General features: G+C 42.4%; 1 protein-coding gene and 1 long non-coding RNA gene across 5 annotated transcripts in view; one reads left to right on the top strand and one right to left on the bottom strand.

Annotated features, from left to right (window-relative positions):
• Positions 1–12,137, top strand: part of LOC146551319 (IQ motif and SEC7 domain-containing protein 2-like) — a 177,560-nt gene extending 165,423 nt beyond the window's left edge. For all 4 annotated transcript variants that reach the window (XM_085258750.1, XM_085258751.1, XM_085258753.1 and 1 more), the window contains 2 exons: positions 3,736–3,785; positions 4,506–12,137. In XM_085258750.1, the coding sequence (XP_085114876.1) occupies positions 3,736–3,785; positions 4,506–5,750 (1,295 nt within the window). In that variant the 3' untranslated portion in view covers positions 5,751–12,137. The remainder of the gene's footprint in view (positions 1–3,735; positions 3,786–4,505) is intronic.
• LOC146551320 (uncharacterized) lies at positions 298–3,173 on the bottom strand. The gene is made up of 3 exons (XR_014890124.1): positions 2,941–3,173; positions 2,396–2,488; positions 298–2,098 (listed from the first exon to the last, which is right to left on the bottom strand). It is a non-coding gene; the product is annotated as an uncharacterized LOC146551320 (long non-coding RNA).
• Positions 12,138–12,472: the final 335 nt, after the last annotated feature.

The raw sequence follows: 12,472 nt of genomic DNA, 5'->3' as shown, positions 1-12,472 counted from the left end.
ATGTTAGTTTAAAGCAAAAATCTTTAGTTCATCTAATTTAAAAAAAACTACTTAAGATTAACAAGACATATTTAAGACTAACTAAATCAAGTTATGTTGTATGAACATAGATGATATATTTTCAGGTTAGATAGTTTAGTTACTTCAACACATTTCTTATTTGTGGCAGTAAAATGTTAAATTTAAGTTAGATTAATTCAAATATTATATTTTCAGCCACCTTGTGCTTTATTAATTAGTTTTACATAAATCTATTTTGTCAACAGGTTCCACACAAATGAATTAAGTACATCCAACTTATTTTTTAAAATTTCTTTTATTGCCAACACATTCAGTGAGCATTTGTGTAAACCCAGTCCAAAATAAAACACAACAGCTCATTAGGGTTAGTAATTAACAGTATGTAGACAGATGCAACATCAAGACTTTAAATTAAATGTCTGTATCTACCAGAAATAGAAGAGAGAAAAAAAAAACGCATTGAAGATCACATAACACATTGATAAGATGACACTTGAGTTATGCACATGTGATGCTAGTAAGGTCTGTGAGTGTTTTTTTCTTTTAGTGTCTAAAATGGATAGCAAAGTTGCTATTTGCAATGATTGCTTAGGGTCAGTCCAGTAACACAATGCCAATGAAGTGCTTTCCTTTAACAATGCAAAGTGAAGTGTCCACCTCAACAGCCACAATTTAAAAAAAAAAAATGTAACAACAACAACAATAATAATAATAATAAATAGTCCACTGATATTAGCAATCAAAGAAAATTACATCACCATCCCAAATAAAACTTTAACAAAACTTGCCAACATTATGGTCTAACAATAAAACAGCTTGTCAGCGTTCAGTTTTTTTGCAACAGCACAGCAGTAACCATTTAACACTCGCCACTGTCAACATTTATTTTACCAGTGTTTGGGCAAAAAACTTCAGATGTAAACATTTTAACATGGAAACAATTGTTCGTCTTTAAAAGTCCACAAAATATACATTCATCCTGCATTCCCAACTTGGATGATCTGATATCCTCGTGTTGGTGTTGTTCCCAGACCATCATGAAAATGTTGTTCCAGGTTCAACATTGCAAGTGACCAATCACATTGTTGTGACGTTATTCTTTTGCGCGCCAAGCCATTCGTGCATTTATGAAATTCCAGTGTTGCAAGGACAATATCAATTCTGCTTACTGTTTATTAAAGGGTTACGGTCAGGGTCAGGGTCCGTTGATCGGCGGACAGAGGCGGTTTCACGCAGCTTAAGTACAGTTTTTTGTTTTACGCCGGTTTTTCCCGAAGTCGCAAAAGTATGACGTCACAACATTCTGATTGGTCACTTGCAATGTTGATCCTGGAACAACATTTAGTATGATGATCTGGGAACAACACCAACACGAGGATATCAGATCAACCTCCTAACTTACCCTTATTTTTAGTATGTATTGCAATTACCTTTACAATGCACGCAATGTAACACAAACTGAATATGAACATATTTCCACCTCATAACAATATGCCTTGAACGCTAATATACACACCACCCTTCAACATTTCTGGTGCAGTATCATCTCTCAATTAAATCCTTTAAATCTCAATACTTTTGATTGTCTCTTACTAGCCCCCCCACAACAGTAAAATCTCTCAAATTGTAGTAGTTTACAAACTTTTCAAAATGTTCTAAATTTCTCTTAAATGTAATTTTCCCGTTATCTGTCATTTACAAATTACCATTTTATTCCCATTCAGCCTCCGAAAAACTTCTGTCCATCTGACAGAACATTCATCATCCAAATTAAAGGTTGGCTTATTCATTCAGTGTATTCTTGAGCATCTGTACCTTGGTCAAGAGTCTGCTGACATACAGATGAAGGAAGAGCTTCTGAAGTACTTCAAAGAAAGCTTTCAGTCTTGAGGTTAACTGAGATTCAGTGCATATATCCCACCCATTAAGAGTGCACATGCAGAGGCCAGGTCTTCCAGGTCATGCAGGACACACTAGATGGTTATACCCACATCGGCTGGAGGAGTGCTGGCATCAGCTCTTTCGATGGTAAAGATAGCAAGGGTAATTTGTTCCAGCTCCCTCTGAACAGCTGTAGCTTAGACACAAAAACATAGAAAAATGGCATCCAGTTTTTAAAAAAGAAAGAAAAAGGGCCAAAGCTACCCTTTAATGACGTAAACACAATATTAGGAACATGCACCCCAGTGCGCCACTATTTCAGACTACAGATTCAACGATAAATAGAAATAGTTTGGGTATACAAGAAGATTTCCCAAAACATTTAAACAGGTTCCATGCAAATTACAACAACAACAACATTACAACATGCAACAACATTAGTTATTCAAAATTTGGTTTAATACAGATAAAAAACTAAACTAAAATTACCAACCAATTATTCTTTGAAGAGGATGCTTGGGTCTTCATTCAGGTAAAAAGGTAGTGCCCTGAGGACACACTCCCTCCCCTTTTCAATAGTTTCCTTCTGTAGAGAGTGGCAGAGATACAGGAAGAGAAAACAGATATACTTTAGGATGACAGAAACTCACATTATACGCAAAATGAATGACATATCCACTGCACAGATAGACATGTACACAAGACCAACTAATCATCACATGGACATGAATAGTTAACCTGTTGGGCAGGGTTTCCACCACATTATATATGTCCATAATGGAGGTAAAGACAAACTAATACATCATCTTTTTTGCATTCAAAACATAACATAAAAACATTCACTTCTGGTTTAACCTAAATCAAGGGATCAGATTTTACATATGTTTAGGTAATTTAAATTTTCCAACGTTTTGAGTACCAAACTTTGTCTTGCTTAATATAAATGTAAGTGCACTGTGCAGCTACCATACACTAGCTGTTTAAATTTGAAAATGATCTTATTAGCCATAATATTTTGCTACCAACAGAATAACGCACCTGTGTGGCTGGGGCCAAAGTTTGTCTAATTTTCTTCCCTGCAACGCCTCCTTTTTTCTTGAAGACTTTTATGAGCTGGTCAGTGTATTGGTCAAGTTGTGTAAAAAGCCTTGGAACATGTGCAGCAGTAGTAATCCTCACATATTCTGCTTCCACCTGAAAATATGTCAACAAACACAACATACTGTACTGTAAATATACATACTATATGTACACATATACAAACTAAAACTAATGTAGTAAGACCTCATTAATATACACTGAACAATCCACCTCATTCATTTTTTTGAGTGTGTGTGTGTGGTTTTCGCTCTGCCTGTTCTGCGACAGTTCTGCAGCTCCAGGTTTTTAGTATGATGTATCGAGTCAGAGCAAACCTGTGCTCTTATGCAACTGATGAAATCTAAAATGGTAAAATGCCTGTAAGATGGAAGTTTGATGTGATGCTGTGGTGCTCTGTCTCCCCCTGCTGGATAACTGTAGGAACTACAGCATGAAAATGCAAAAAGTTACTGTGGAAACTGTGTGGTTTACTGCTCTGATTTAATCAGCCAATACAAGTAATACAGCCTTCTGTTAATTAGCACTGATGCATAAGTATGTAAATATCAGGTTGGTCAGCCTCATTAATAAAAAGTTTGAACAGCAGGAAGAAGGTGTAGGTGATGACCATATAAGGGTATTCCCTTTTCATGACATCATACAGATCAAAGAGTGGAAAAAACTGTGTTTACACTGAGTGAAGAATGCATATGCAACCACGTTTTAACCTGCCTCGTTCTGATTGGGTGACAGGGAAGCGGGGTCGTAGGAACAGTGTGGGGTCACTGGACAGTACCATCGAAGTAAGTTGGGCGGGACACGACTTCCCAGCATGCTGTCTGTCACACACCCTGCTGATGCATGTTTGTCTGATTCATAACTTGTGTTTGTGAAAATATTTATGCACGTATGACGTGAGCGCTGAAACATGGCTTCAATTGTATTCATGACCCTTTTTCATTTCAGAGTTTAGCCACCGTGTTAGCCTCAAAATAGGACGGGTCAACCTTTCTCTAAAGTTCTCTTGAGCACTGAGGCCTTTTCTGTGAAATAAGTAAAACATGAAGTGAGCCAGAATATCATGGTCAGAGCTTCGAGTTCAGGGAGCTTCCATCCTTGGGATTACAAGACTGAAGAGAAGACGCAAAACTGCTGTTCCTCTATTGGCCACTTGAGGCTCTTTAGACGCTCGTCCCTTTGGATTTTGTTACGTCTTAACACTTCAATTATCTGGTGCATGGCTACTTTGATTGGCAGGCCTTCGTGATCTATCTTTCAGTCATCAATAATTACTTTCCTCTGTGGCAGAAAAGCAGGTTACAGACACGTTACCTTCAGGAGCTCAGTGTGTGCATTTCTATCGTCTGTTTTTTAACCTCTTCAGTGATTCTTCTGCACGTTTGTCCTAAAATCTGCATGATTCATGTCAAGGTTTTTTTTTCCATCAGAAAGATGAGATGGTCTGTGAGAATCTGAGGTAAATGCTGACCCAGTATGTTAAACTCGTCTTCTTTTCTTCTCAGGGTTCCATTATTAGCAGCCCCCGGCCTCACCAGCAGCGCCCTCTGCCTGATGGAGGTCTTTCCTACAGCCCTATCATGGTTCCTACATCTCCAGCAGCCTACCGGCCACACCGCCCTACTCAGAGCCCCGGTACGGGGGTGGGGGGTGGGCCGGGGCTCTGTCACAACCAGGGAGGGGTCACCACCTCCCCACTCGCGAGCGGGGGAGGGGTTGGGGGCGGCGGAGGGATGCCGGCAGGGGGCGGACCGACTGGCGGAGGCCGACTAGGGAATTTCTTCGGCAGTCGCAGAGGCAAAGTTCCTGGTCCCCTGACGATGACCTCACCCCCTCCACAGGGTCCGCCGAGTCCCCTGATGATATCATCACCCCCCCACTACCCCGCCCCCGCGCCTCCCATCCCCCACCCATCCTCCCCTTCCCCATGCCCCTCCCCATCGCCCAACCTCGGGCAGTCGGACTCGGGAGGAGTTGGAGGGGGAGGCGGTACGGCAGGGGCACAATCCAAGCTCCAAGCGTTGCACGCCCAGTATTGCCACGCCAACAGTGGAGGAGGCGGAGTCAGTGTTACTGGGCACCAGCAGCAGCAGACACCGCCCCCACCTTACCATCACCATCACCGCTACCACATGCAGAGCGTCCCGCAGCACCACGTCCTCTCGCACAGGTTCTCCGCACCCCGACGGCAAGGCCCGTCCGGCTGCGCTCCCTCTCATACCCAGCAGCATCAGAGGATGCAACATGTCATCATTCCGCACCCGCGCTACAACATGGCGTCAGGCTTCACCACGCCGCCGCCGCTGTCCCCGCACTCCCCTGTCACCCCCATTACCCCACACGGACTCTTCCACTCGCACCCCGCGGCGGGGAGGCCAGGTGGAGGGGCCAAGCTCCCGCTGACCATCTCGCACTCGCAGCCCCACCCCCACGCTCACACACACTCTCACAACCACGCCGTGCACACACACTCCCCGCTCAGCCCGTCCCCGTCCGCCTCCCCCTCCACCCACTTCATCTTCTCCACCCCGCCACCCCAGACTCCCTCAGCACGCCTCGTCACCCAGACGCCTCCGAAACCATATACCCCCCAGTACCCACCGCTTTCGTCCATCCCGCCTCCCCCGCCGCATTCACCCTTGCCTCCCCCGTCAACCGCCCCGCTCTCCCCGCACCCCCCGGGGGTGGGGGGAGGCCAAGGGGGCGGCCCCAAATCCAAGCCCGTCAGCCGGATCAGCACGGTCGTGTGAGGAGGCAGAAGTCTAGGACAGTGGCGCGTCACCCTGCAGTGAGCCGCCGGGGGGTGGTAGTGAGCAGGAGAGGGAGGAGGAGAGGTGGAGGAGGGGGAGGACAAATGCAGCCGTATGAAAGCGGACGCCTGGTGAGGAGGAGAACGGTGAGAGCGGGGAAGAGGAAACTTCTCAGCCTGTGTTATTTCCACATCCACTTCCCCCGCAGGTAGAAAGACGCACACACACTGACGGATGCTTCTTACAGGGAGCAGATCCTCCCAGAAAAAGCTGCTCGCGGAGCGAAAAGCATCCAGAACGTGAATCATGCCGTTTTCAGTCACGTGAAGATGAAGAAAAAACACCCACATTGTCCCGATGTCTTGGTGAAAACGTCCTCATCTTCCCCCCGTAGTGCCCTTCAGAGGTGAGCTGGGAGGACATATTTGTAGTTCTTCATCGACAGGGGAAGTGTTCGTGCCACATCGTAGGAATTTGTGTGCTGTCGTGGAAAAAAACGGTTCAGGGACCAGACGTGAAGGGAACAGTGCCTGAGAATATATATCCCAAGGATTACGCCTGACATAATGTACAGAGAGCGGAGAACGAAGCGAGTCCGGGTCGCGTTTTCCAAAAAACACAGTCGTCTTACACCACCTTGTTTTCCGCACAAAAGCACTCTTGTTTTGGTTGTTGACATATTTACAAGCCATGAGGCGTTACGGACAAGCAGAGGTGGTTAGCGTTAATATGGTGCAGTTTCTGTGTCTTAGACAGGCATGCATGACCTGTGCAATAGCTAATAAGTGTCAGTGTGACTGTGGTTAAACTTCTATATGCAGGGGGAGGGAGTTGTTGTGATTTAAAGCCCCAATCCAGCATTTATTTGGCCATAAGAAGTGAAGAATACGGAACACTTGACCGTCTAGGTGGACAATAAACTTTCTAAAACCTTTAAATAAGCCATCATAACAAACACTCCAGGTGTCTTTTTACCTTTGCAAAAATAACTAAAAGCCTTTAGCGTCTGTGGATTACAGGGTTTCAGCAGGGACTGCTACGCTGTTGTTTTGGATTGGGACTTTAAAAAAAATTCCCAATTATTTCCTCATGTAACGGGGATTTATTTGATCATTTGTGCTAAACCTGTGAATGCTCTCCCTTGTTATTAAGTGTATATGAAAGCATAAGCCTGAATTTGTCACAAATTATAATATACTCAGATAATATAATACTGCAGCTTTCAGCTGTACTTCATGCTCCATGTTGTATGTGACCCTCTACGTTGCCACAGACGGAGATTGGGCCCAAAGCTGCCGGACAGGGAGATGAGAGCTGCGGTACCTAAACGAAGCGATGTAACTGTTCAGGTTAAGTTAAATAAGGTGTAACTCTCTCTCTAACTTATCATCTTAACAGAACTGGGTGGGAAATTAAAGGCTTGAATTTACTTTACGAAACCAACATTTTGACGCAAGACTCGTTTAATAATTCTGATAATCAAGCTTCATCACAACGTACCAAAAGTTTCAAATGTTTCATTTCTGTTGGTTCCTTTTTGTTTTGCTTCACAGCAGAACGTTGATCACTGATGAGGCTTCACTACATTATGTTAAACATCTTCAGATAAAGATCCTTGAAATCAGGATTAGGAGACAGAGCCGTAAAGAAAAGAAATACAAGTGATGGTCTTTAGATGCACAGACAGATATTATTTAGATTATTTCAGGAGAGTACTTTTTTTATTTTAAATTACTGACATCCCCTAAACTCATCGCGTGCAGGTGATCATAAAGTTATTGATTTGAAAAGCTGGCAGCTATGAACAGACTCATGATGTGTGATTGTGTGTTTAACTGCATGAGTGAGTGACTGAAGTCATTTGTCACAACAAACCAAAGACGACAGTTAAACGAAATTCAATAAAACTCGCCAGGTTTCATTTGTAATAAACAAGATTTAGACAATCAGACTGGATTTTTTAAACTATCAGAACTTCCTCTTGTCCCGCTCTCTTTGTTACAACTCTTTAAAGGCACGTTTAAGGGTTAAGACTTTGCTTTAGCTTTGGCACTTAGCAGAAGAGGAGGCTTGGAAGAATGTTTCAGTCACACTAGGGCAAAGACACTGTGGCACCACCACTTGTGACCTTGTTGCCTTTGAAGTGGTTGTTTCAAAGATGGGGGCCAGGTCTCTAGCTGCCATCGTCAGCGCAACTTTGGTGCATCGAGACATCGATAAAAATGCAATATGACGAGTTGGTCTGCTATCGATCTGCTGCCAGTCTGTGACTGAATGAGGCGTTTACATGCAATCTGTTTGTGATCAGTGCAAATCTGCTGCCATCGACAGACACAGAAGTTCACATGAAATCCTTACAGTCGAACCTCATTGATTTGAAACAGAAATTCAGAAATTCCTTCACAAGTAGTGACGTAGTGATGATTTAACTCCAGAATGACGCGGGTGTAGGAGCTTAACCAGAATGCAACCGCCACCAGAGATGCAGAATATGTACGCCTATCAGGACAGGCTGACTCGGGCTGATTAACATGTCTCTGTACAAGCCTTCACCAGTCAGTCTGAACCGGACTGCAATTGTTTGGAGACAGGTGGCCTCCCATAAGGAGGTTGCAGTCCCAGTTTTAGTCCAGTGTGACGGAGTCATAGAATTAAATATAGCAACTCAGGTTAGTCTTTACTGAGGTTCAGACAAGTGGGTCAAAGGGTGTTTTTCCAATAAACTTGATACAGCCGGCCTTTGTTTTGTAACCAGACTAGTTGCCCTCTGACTGACTGCCGTCAGAAATAAATTGGATTTAAGGCGCTTCAGCACCTACGCCTGTTTTCATATGTAATGAGTAGAAAACACTGGTAACAAGGAGCAAGCTTTATTCAAATAAATAAGAACCTACTCATCCAGATGATCTCAGATTCACCTCTGCACTTACTTGGGTTCTCAGAAGTAGTTAGAAACTCTCTATTATTTTACTAAGATATAAAACAATTGAGAAAATATGATAAATGGAAAATAAGGGTTAATTTCCCACCCAGTCCAAACTGCGTTAGCGTGTGAAAAACTCGGAGGGTGAATCAACTTTAATCCCATTTGATGTGTGGCAAAATAGAGAATAAGGTGCCTTCAGACATAGTGATGGTACAGTATAAATAATAATGTTCACAAAAGACCTCCATGGAATACAAAGACAGTTCAGCGTCTAAATCAATAATATAATGATTTGCGTCCATTCAAAACAGCAAATCGAAGCCATTTACTGCATTTTTTAAAAGTCTGGCTGAAGGACTGAGCCGCTCGTCGCCTTGTTCATCCAACAAAGACACAAAGGAGCCTGAAACCTGGACCGAATTTCATTCGAAGGACTCGCTAACATCTCACAGGACTGAAGTGCAGAACATGTTTCCGTGTCACACCGAGTGAAATCTTCTTGAACAAACTCATTTTTACACATTTTTGCACTTTGAGTTCAAATCTACCATGCCAGTATTGAAGTGTATTTCCTTTCTTCCTTTAATCAGTCTCACCGGATGTCAGGGCAGGAGGCCCGTGATGGCTGGTAGAAAGTTCTTCCACCGCTTGAACGATTTTACCAGCCATTTGCATTTTTTGACTAGAAATGAAACTTTCAGTGTTGGTTGCTAGTCAGCCTCATATAAATATTTGCCAGAGTTTAACTGGTGGATGATGGGAAATTCCTCTGAATGCAAACATTAACGACATATTTTTAGTCTCCCCGTGATGACGTGAATGCACCAACTGTAGATATTAACTGTACAGTGTGTTCTATTTTCAGTGGGGCCAACAGCATCAATCTGTAACTGAGGTTCAGAATTGTTTGAATTAACAAAACGTGTGCTCTAAAAACCAAAGTTCATCTGGGTTCTTCGGGCTATTCGGGCTTCTTCGTGAGAACAGTAAAGCCCTTAGTGTGCGAGGTTTGTGGGAATACAGTCACATATTGGAATCGTTTGACGGCGTTCCTCAGGGAACCATCTTGGGTTCCCTGTTGTTTTCAATCTGAAGAACCCCTTTGACTTTTTAGAGCGTGCTACTGATATTATTATCAATATTGTTGTGTGGCAAGCTTCTACTAACATACTGTACTCCTTGGGCTGTTTTGTATTTTTAGCATTTTTAATTTTGTTATGTGCTTATAATGTGAGATTTTATTTCTTTTCTGATTTGGGCATCTTATGGAAGTATTCAATCCTTTTTAATTTTAATATATTTAAAAAAAACAAACAATAATGATTTTCTGTAACTGACATACAAGTTCTTCTAATATTTTGATTATAGACTGTGATAATTACTTTGACTCAACCCACAGCATGCTCAAGCAAACACACGCCTGCACACTGAATCATCACAAAGCCTCTCTTCACTCTTTTAATGGAAACAAGCAACACCTCTGCTATCAAACAACATTGAAATTAACACTTCATGTTGAGCTGCTAAGAATTTTTGGACCGTAGGGCCATAGCATGCATCTACAATCACCTGCAGAAAGACTTTGTCTCTTTCTAAAGGCCTTACAGTGACCACGTCGACTCCAGACTAAAGCGGCAAACACCACAGAAACATCAAAACAAAGTTCTCGAGGAACACTGGATCAAACCTACCTCGTAAGGGAATACACAGCATTTCACTCAGTCTCAGTGCATGCCCAAGCACATCCTCAGTAAACATCCCATCTTAAAGCTCCATACCCCTCGTTTGCATGTTTATGAACTTCAAACCGTATTTACTTTGTGTTACGGCGCTACCATGTCGAGATTTCTTACCTTCCTACGTCCACTGTTCGGTTTAAGTTTCACTTGCATTGAACTTGACACTTGCTGCAGATAAATCATCCATCACTGGTAACATCTAACAAGGATCTAAGTCAGAGGTGTTAAATGTAAGGCCCAGGGGCCAGACCATTCCCACTGTAATTACATAAAAGAAACAGAGAAATGATTGTAAAGTTCCTGTTTTTTCACTTTCCGCTATAGAAATTTCAGTTGTTTGTTTGGGTTTGTTTTACAACAGGTCCACAGTAAAAAAAAAAAAGACATTTTAAAAAGTATATATATATATATTTAATATATATATATACTACAGGCTGATTACTGTCTATTCGCCCCATGGCAGGCATGACTGGAAACAGCCTATAATAGTTACACTGCTGGACTGCTGTGTCAAACTTCACCTGCACGTGTCAGATTAGATTTCTCTCGTGTTTGCTAGATTTTGCCTCCACTGCCTTAAACTGTGTGCTTTCTAAATTCTTTCTAAATTGCCACTTGGTCACCCAAACTGTGAGAACCCCAGATTTAGTCTTTGTGGACCAAAACAGTAACCGGTGACATATAAACGTCCTGGCTTCCTGGCGAGCCGTTGCCCACCATGTGCCAAGTGTCTGTGGGTTAGGGTTAGGCCAAAATCTGCTTCCTCGTGTTTCAAGGCCACTTTTTTTGTTAGTTCTTGGATTGCTTTGCTGCCATCGGAGGCCGTCGGTGCAACGTTTTTGTCAGGTCGCTGTCAATTCTTACACGCAAGAGATAAGAACAAAACTCACTGTGGTTGATTAGTTATCTGCAGCAGGATTCAAGTGTCTGTGAAGACATGAACTTGCAGTCTGGGAGGACACAAATCTGCTTAAACCGCGTCGGGACTCTTGTGAAAGTAATTTACAGTATATCCAGTTTAAGAACATGCAGAAAAAAAGCAGGTATGGTCCTTTAAACGCTTAAATTAGGTCTTTTTCTCCTGCCCGGGTCTGCTCTCCACTATCGGTTTGCATGTGGTATTTATTACAGTATCTGCACTGAATGAAACTGTATTATAACATGAATGTACATAGCAGCCGTTAAATGAAAATAACATTGCGAGTACTCACTTTGCTCAGTTTGTCTGTGGCTGGGTTTACATCGGGAATGGAAGGTCTGATGTTTTTTAAACACCTGGAGAAACAGATCTGGTCTGACTGCAGCAGGCAAACAGGGAACATTTTTCAAGATTCAAAGCACATCAGATCTGCTTCAAGTACAGTTAAAAAATGTTGGATGATTCTGTTCCTGTGTAAAGACAGTCTGTGTTGTGTGCATCTATACAATGGCGTTGGACGGGGGGCGTGTCCAAGCTGCTGGACCGCTTTCTGGAGAGGACATATTTCTTGTTTATAATGTAGAGCAAAGAGAGACTGGAATAGTCCTTGTAAAATTGTACGAGTAAAGTGTCAAATATGTGTCAACAGAGACGACATTATTTTAAAAATTACGTATGGAAAATTTTAGCTGTGTATATAAATATATATTACTTGTACTTTGTTTTTGAAATTGCAGAGAAATGGAAGAAGTGGAACTATTTATTGCTCTAAAGATATAAAAATCTGTTCATGTGGATGGAAACACGTGTCCTCTTTGTTTCACTGATTTCTCATTCAAGTGCTGTTTCAGCGCAGCATTACAGCGGGTGGAAATCACAATCTTCATCAAACTTCATCATAAAACTGTAAATCTGTTGCTGCCTATATACGCAAGAAGTCACATCACATTAAGAGTCCAATCAGAAGCTGGTAAAAATAATAAAATACAGAAATTCCTACATAAATAGTGACGTAGGTGCTGTGGGACGGTGCAGAATAACATAAGTGCTCGCCAGCCTTCTATATCGGAAAATAATGAGAATGAAATTTCCTCATTGTGGGTTGTTTAGTGTCCTGTTTTTTACTCCATAAAAGAAG

This window comes from Mchenga conophoros, linkage group LG20 (genome assembly GCF_057382185.1).
Source record: "Mchenga conophoros isolate Kocher_MC1m ecotype Shallow Benthic linkage group LG20, M_conophoros_male_GT1.1, whole genome shotgun sequence".
Lineage (NCBI taxonomy): Eukaryota > Metazoa > Chordata > Actinopteri > Cichliformes > Cichlidae > Mchenga > Mchenga conophoros.
This window is presented reverse-complemented; position numbering and strand designations above follow the sequence as displayed.